At 44.6% G+C, this 6,944-nt stretch overlaps 1 protein-coding gene across 1 annotated transcript in view; it reads left to right on the top strand.

The window, feature by feature from the left end:
• Nucleotides 1-4,389: 4,389 nt before the first annotated feature.
• Nucleotides 4,390-6,944, top strand: part of CCDC77 (coiled-coil domain containing 77) — a 35,463-nt gene continuing 32,908 nt past the window's right edge. The window contains 1 exon segment of the mRNA XM_011957138.1: nucleotides 4,390-4,445. Within this exon segment, the coding sequence (XP_011812528.1) occupies nucleotides 4,408-4,445 (38 nt within the window). The 5' untranslated portion in view covers nucleotides 4,390-4,407.

Genomic DNA, 6,944 nt, shown 5'->3' with positions numbered 1-6,944 from the left:
AACCCGGGAGGCGGAGCTTGCAGTGAGCTGAGATCCGGCCACTGCACTCCAGCCCGGGCGGCAGAGCAAGACTCCGCCTCAGAAAAAAAAAAAAAAAACAGAAAATGGTTCGGAAGAGGCAAGGAGTTGGTAGAACCGTTAAACTGTTGTAGTGGTATGGGTAAGACGTATTGAGACTCTGAATTGACATGGTCATTGTGGAGATAAAATATACAAGATATTCATATGGTTAGACAGGAGATTCAGGAGAATGAGTGATCAAATGATGAATTTAAGTTGCCAACTCCTAGTTGCTTGGAAACATCGAATTAGTACCTAAAATAGGAAAGTCAGAAGGGTCATGTTTGGATAACAAGATGATGTGTTAGGTTTAGGAAATGTTAGTTTTTGAGTTGCTAAAAAAAAATACCTAACTTGAGTGATTTCTTTTTTAAGTTAAACATTTCAAGTGCCAGTGGGACTATAGGTGAAAATGTCCAGTACATTTTTGTTAATTCAAATTAGGAGGTTGAAAGAGATGTTTGTTTATTCAACATGTAATTGTTACTTACTATATGCCACGTAGTGTTTTAGATGGTAGAGTTAATAATAAAAACAGGAGGAATAATGATGTTCCCAAAGAAATGGTTAGAGGAAATGATAAAGAAAGCTGAAGACAGAACCTTTGGGAGTTGTCAGTAATAATAATAGTCCACATTTATTGAGTGCTTATATGTCAAACACTGTCACTCGGCCCTATATTCATTATGTCATTTAATCCATATACCAGCCTATGACATAGAAGTAACTGAAATTTAGAGAGGATAACTTACCTGAGGTACACAGCTAATAAGAGGCAGAGCTTTGACTCAAACCCAAGTCTGATATCAGCGCCTACACTCTCAACTACAAAGCAATTATTTATTTTTATTATTATTGTTTTTTCCAGATAAGGTCTCACTCTGTCGCTCAGGCTGGAGAGCAGTGGGGCAATCTCAGCCCAGTGCAGCCTCTGCCTCCCACACTCAAGCAATCCTCCTGCCTCAGCCTCCTGAATAGCCGGGACTACAGGCACGTGCCACCACTCCCAGCTAATTCTGTAATTTTTGTAGAGACAGGGTTTCACCATGTTGCCCAGACTGCTCTCAAACTCCTGACCTCCAGCAATCCATTCACCTTGGCCTCCCAAAGTGCTGGCATTAAACAGGTATGAGCCACTATGCCCAGCCTATTTTAATTTTTTTTTTGAGACAGGGTCTTGCTCTATCATCTAGGCTAGAGTGCAGTGGCACGATCACTGCTCGCTACAGCCTTGAACCCCCAGACTGAAGTGGTCCTCGCATCAAGCAGGTGGGACTGCGATGCCACCGTGCCCAGCTAAGTTTTACATTTTTGGTAGAGATAGGGTCTTGCCATGGCCTGGCCATGCCAAGGCCCAGCCCCAAAGCGATATATATTTAAAGGGTAGTTGGCACTACCAGGCACAGTGGCTCACACCTGTAATCCCAATACTGGGAGGCAGGAGTTTGAGACCAGCCTGGCCAACATGGCGAAACCCTGTCTTTACTAAAAATACAAAAAAAATTAGCCAGCCACAGTGGCAGGTGCCTGTAATCCTAGCCACTGGGGAGGCTGAGGCAGGAGAATCACTTGAACCCGGTGGAGGTTGTGGTGAGCCAAGATCGCGCCATTGCATTCCAGCCTGGGTGACAGAGCAAGACTTCGTCTCCACAAAAAAAAAAGGATGGAACAGGGAGACCAGTTAAGAGACTGTTGTAGTCATCTGGACAAGAGATAACAGTGGGTTGGAAGCCAAGTGCAGTGACTCATGCCTATAATCCTACTACTTGTGTGGCTGAGGGGAGAGGATTGATTGAAGCCAGGAGTTTGAGACAAGCAAGACCCAGTATCTAAAAAAACTAAAAAATCAAAAGCAAAAACAGCGTGCTGGACCAGGGCAATGAGGGTAGAGGTGGTAAGTAGTTGTCAGATTCTAGGTATCTTGATAAACTAGCCAGTAGGATTTGCTAATGGGTTATGTGTGGCATGTAAGACAAAGAGATGAGTAAAATTTCTCCAACCAAGTTTGTTTGTGATAAACAACTGGCAGCGTAGAATTAGTATTTACTGGAATGTAGAATTCTGAGAGAAGAGCAGGTTTTTGTGGTGGCAAGTATGTATCAGGAGCTCAGTTTTACACTTGGCAAGCTGGGGAGACCTGCTAGACATCCACGTGGAGAGACAGAGTAGTCAGTTAGATGTGTGAGTCTAGAGTGGAGGGCAGAGTAAGGACGGAGGTGTCAATTTGAAAACTACTAATGTGTACATGCTATTTAAAACCGTGAGACTTCAGGAGATCATCAAGGCAGTGAGTGATGACCAGTAAGGAAAGGGGACAACCAGGAAGAGGTGTCCTGGAAGCCAAACAAAGACAGCTTTGAAGGAGTCAGGGAGAGAGGCACTGTGGGGTTCTGAGCAGGAAAATGGTATATGGAAGTAACAGTGGTGATTGTCTCTTTTAATACTTTTACACAAAATTATTTCCCAAGGGACTGAAGAATTTTTTTTTTTTTTTTTTTTGAGACTGAGTCTCGCTCTGTCTCCCGGACTGGAGTGCAGTGGCCGGATCTCAGCTCACTGCAAGCTCCGGCTCCTGGGTTTACACCATTCTCCTGCCTCAGCCTCCCGAGTAGCTGGGACTACAGGCGCCCGCCACCTCGCCTGGCTAGTTTTTTGTATTTTTTAGTAGAGACGGGATTTCACATGTTAGCCAGGATGGTCTCGATCTCCTGACCTCGTGATCCGCCCGTCTCGGCCCCCCAAAGTGCTGGGATTACAGGCTTGAGCCACCGCGCCCGGCCATGAATTTTTTTTTTTTTGAGATGGAGTCTCACTCTGTCGCCCAGGCTGGAGTGCAGTGGCATGATACCGGCTCACTGCAAGCTCCGCCTCCCAGGTTCACACCATTCTCCTGCCTCAGCCTCCCGAGTAGCTGGGACTACAGGCGCCGCCACCATGCCCAGCTAATTTTTTGTATTTTTAGTAGAGACAGGGTTTCACCGTGTTAGCCAGGATGGTCTCCATCTCCTGACCTCGTGATCCGCCCACCTCGGCCTCCCAAAGTGCTGGAATTACAGACGTGAGCTACTGTTCCCGGCTGCAGAACTGAAGATTTTAAGCAGATTATACCAGATAGAAGGACATAACAGAACATCATCTGACTTGCTGAGAATCAGAATGGATTGACAGAGCATGCTTGATAAGAAAGCTTTCACCAAAGCAATAAAAAATCAGCCTCTCTCCCTCTCTTCTTTCTCTGTCAATCATATAACATGGACTGGCATTCCCTTTCCAGCCATGAGGTTTATCTTCCTGAAAATTTCTATGATAAGGTTGCTTAAAGTACAGGAGCTCAAGATCTTGCTTTATCAGTTGAGATGGAGATTATGAAGAGCCTTTTAAAGTTTGTAAGTAATTTTTTTTCTTTTACTCACGATAATAGAGAAAGCACATGAAATGAAGATTGCATCAGTGGTTTTGTATTCATTTTAAATTTGATATAGTGGGTGCTCTACCTTCATTTCCATTTATTACTTCTGTTTTTGGAGAGAGGAGTGGGGGCAGGGGAAGTCCATTTGTTGGTGAGGCTGGCCTTGAATTCCTGGGCTCAAGTGATCCCCTCTCCTCAGCCCCCTGAGTAGCAGGGACTATAGGTGCGGGCCACTGCACCTGACTCTATGTGCTGTTTCTTGCTTAGTAGAGATTTTCCTGCATCTCCTTCTCCTATCCTATAACTTCAAGGAAAAGATTGTAGATTTGTTTTTGTGTTTTTGCAGTTAACAAGGAGACCTTTCTTTGTGTGCTTATCCATTTAAATATTCAATGCCATTCTGATTTTTATTTGAAAATAATTATGAGTACCTTTTGAAAATGCAAAAGGCATTTCAGGATTTGGAGATACTTTAAAGAATACTACATTTTAGGCCGGGGGCGGTGGCTCATGCCTGTAATCCCAGCACTTTGGGAGGCTGAGGTGAGCGGATCATGAGGTCAGGAGATCGGGACCAGCCTGGCCAATATGGTGAAACCCCATCTCTACTAGAAATACAAAAATTAGCTGGGCGTGGTGATGGGCACCTGTAGTAGTCCCAGCTACTTGGAAGGCAGAGGCAGGAGAATCGCTTGAACCCGGAAGGCAGAGGTTGCAGTGAGCCAAGATCAAGCCACTGCACTCCAGCCTGGGCAACAGAGTGAGACTCTGTCTCAAAAACAAACAAACAACATTTTAAAACATCAAATTATTTCCAAGAGGCAAATATGATGATATTGAAGAGGGAACCAGTCTATGCATTCTGTACTGTTTTTATTTTTCTATTCTTGGCCCTAATTATGAATTTTTGTGTATTTGATAGGTGTGAAAAAGACAGCATGAACTTTACCCCAAAACACACCCCTGTCTGCAGAAAGTAAGACATTTGCTTATTTTCAAGTTGTTAAGAAATCAAGACTTATATAGCCTTAGACTAAGTTAGCCTAGGAACTGGGAAGGTATTGGAAACATATTTCCTGATGGTTTTTTTTTTTTTTTTGAGACAGAGTTTCACTCTGTTGCCCATGATGGAGTGTAGTGGTGCAATCATAGCTCATTGCAGCCTTGACCTCTTGCACTCAAGCAATCCTCCTGCCTCAGCCTCCCAAAGTGCTGAGATTACAGGCATAAGCCACTGCGCCCAGCCTGAAACAACCCCTTTAGAAAATATGAAATGTTGGCCGGGCATGGCGGCTCACGCCTGTAATCCCAGCACTTTGGGAGGCCGAGGTGGGCAAGTCACAAGGTCAGGCGTTTGAGAACAGCCTGGCCAACATGGTGAAAACCCGTCTCTACTTAAAAAAAAAAAAAAAAAAAAACTGGGCATGGTGGCAGGCGCCTGTAAACTCAGCTACTTGGGAGGCTGAGGCAGGAGAATTGCTTGAACCCAGGAGGTGGAGGTTGCAGTGAGCTGAGATCACGCCATTGCACTCCAGCCTGGGCAACAGAGCAAGACTCCATCTCAAAAAAGAAAGAAATGTTAAGTACAACAGTATTTCTCTCACAAGTTTTTAATGATTGGGAAAATGTTTAAGTTTTTCTTCGTGCTAGTTGACAAATTTTAATATCTCTGCATGCTTATGTATTAGAAGTGAGCACATATATTAACTCTAACTCAGAGCTTCTGGTATAGTTTCTCCACTCTGCTGTCTATTTTGTTATGTTATAAATTGCAGACAACCAAATTTGACTTATTTTCACAGGAGGGTTTCTCTTCTTCTGTGCTATTTTTGTTTTGTTTTGTTTTTTTGTTTTTTGAGACAGAGTTTTGCCCTTGTTGCCTCGGCTGGAGTGCAATGGCATGATCTCGGCTCACCGTAACCTCCCTCCCAGGTTCAAGTGATTCTCCTGCTACAGCCGAGTAGCTGGGATTACAGGCATGCGCCACCACGCCTGGCTAGTTTTTTGCATTTTTAGTAGAGACACAGTTTCTCCATGTTGGTCAGGCTGTTCTCAAACCTCCGTTCTCAGGTGATCCGCCCGCCTTAGCCTCCCAAAGTGCTGGGATTACAAGTGTGAGCCGCTGCGCCCGGCCAGTACTGTTTTCCGACTTTCATTATTTTAGCTCAAGTCTTGTTTGCTAGAAACAAACAAACAAAAACTTCTTGTCCACCCTTTTTTTTTTTTTTGAGATGGAGTTCCGCTGTTGTTTTCCAGGCTGGAGTGCAATGGTGCGATCCTGGCTCACTGCAACCTCCATCTCCCAGGTTCATGCAATTTTCCTGCCTCAGCCTCCTGAGCACCTAAGATTACAGGCATGCGCCACCATGCCTGGTTAATTTTGTATTTTTAGTAAAGATGGGGTTTCACCATGCTGGCCAGGCTGGTTTTGAACTCCTGACCTCAGGTGATCCACCCACCTCAGCCTCCCAAAGTGGTGGGATTATAGACGTGAACCATCACACCCAGCCATGTCCAGCCTTTAATCAGAGTCTTTTTGCCAGTTATAACATTTAGTTTTAATCTGTGCGATTCAAATGTCTCATATGCTAGAGATTAGCATCTGATGTATTTGTTCCAATTGCAAGATGTCTTTTTTTTTTTTTTCGAGACATAGCTTCACTATTGTTGCCCAAGCTGGAGTGCAATAGTGCAATCTCTACTCATTGCAACTTCTGCCTCCGGGTTTCAAGCGATTCTCCTCCCTCAGCCTCCCAAGTAGCTGAGATTACAGGCACATGCCACCACGCCTGGCTAATTTCTGTATTTTTAGTAGAGACGGGGTTTCACCGTGTTGGTCAGGCTGGTCTCGAACTCCTGACCTCAGGCAATCCACCTGCCTTGGCCTCCCAAAGTACTAGGATTACAGGTGTGAGCCACCATGTAATATGCCTTTTTTTGTTGTTTTTTGCTTTATTTGTTTTTGGAGATGGAATCTCACACCCAAACTGGAGTGCAGTAGTGTGATCTCAGCACTTGAACCTGCCTCCTGGGTTCAAGCAATTATCCTGCCTCAGCCTCCCGAGTAGCTGGGATTATAGACATGCGCCACTACACTGGCTGATTTTTGCCTTTTTTGGTAGAGACTAGGTTTCACTCTATTGGCCAGGCTGGTCTTAAACTCCTGACCTCAAGTAATCCACCTGCCTTTGCCTCCCAAAGTGGTGGGATTACAGGCGTGAGCCACTGCACCTGGCCTGCAATATGTCTTATAGTAGTACTACACTTTCTAATTGTTACTACATGGTCTCCCTTAGTTTATGTTCTTTTTTTTGTTTTGTTTTTTCATTATCTTTTTAGTCTCTAATGGATTTTATTTTTACTTCTTTAGAGACAAGGTCTTGCTATGTTGCCCAGGCTGGACTGGAACTCCTAGCCTCAAGCAATCCTCCCACCTCAGCCCCCTGAGTAGCTGGGACTGCTCAGCCACTCAGCT

Source organism: Colobus angolensis, unplaced genomic scaffold, assembly GCF_000951035.1.
Source record: "Colobus angolensis palliatus isolate OR3802 unplaced genomic scaffold, Cang.pa_1.0 Scaffold437, whole genome shotgun sequence".
In the NCBI taxonomy this organism is placed as follows: Eukaryota; Metazoa; Chordata; class Mammalia; order Primates; family Cercopithecidae; genus Colobus; species Colobus angolensis.
The sequence above is the reverse complement of the archived record's forward strand: the minus strand, read 5'-3'. Positions and strand labels throughout refer to the sequence as shown.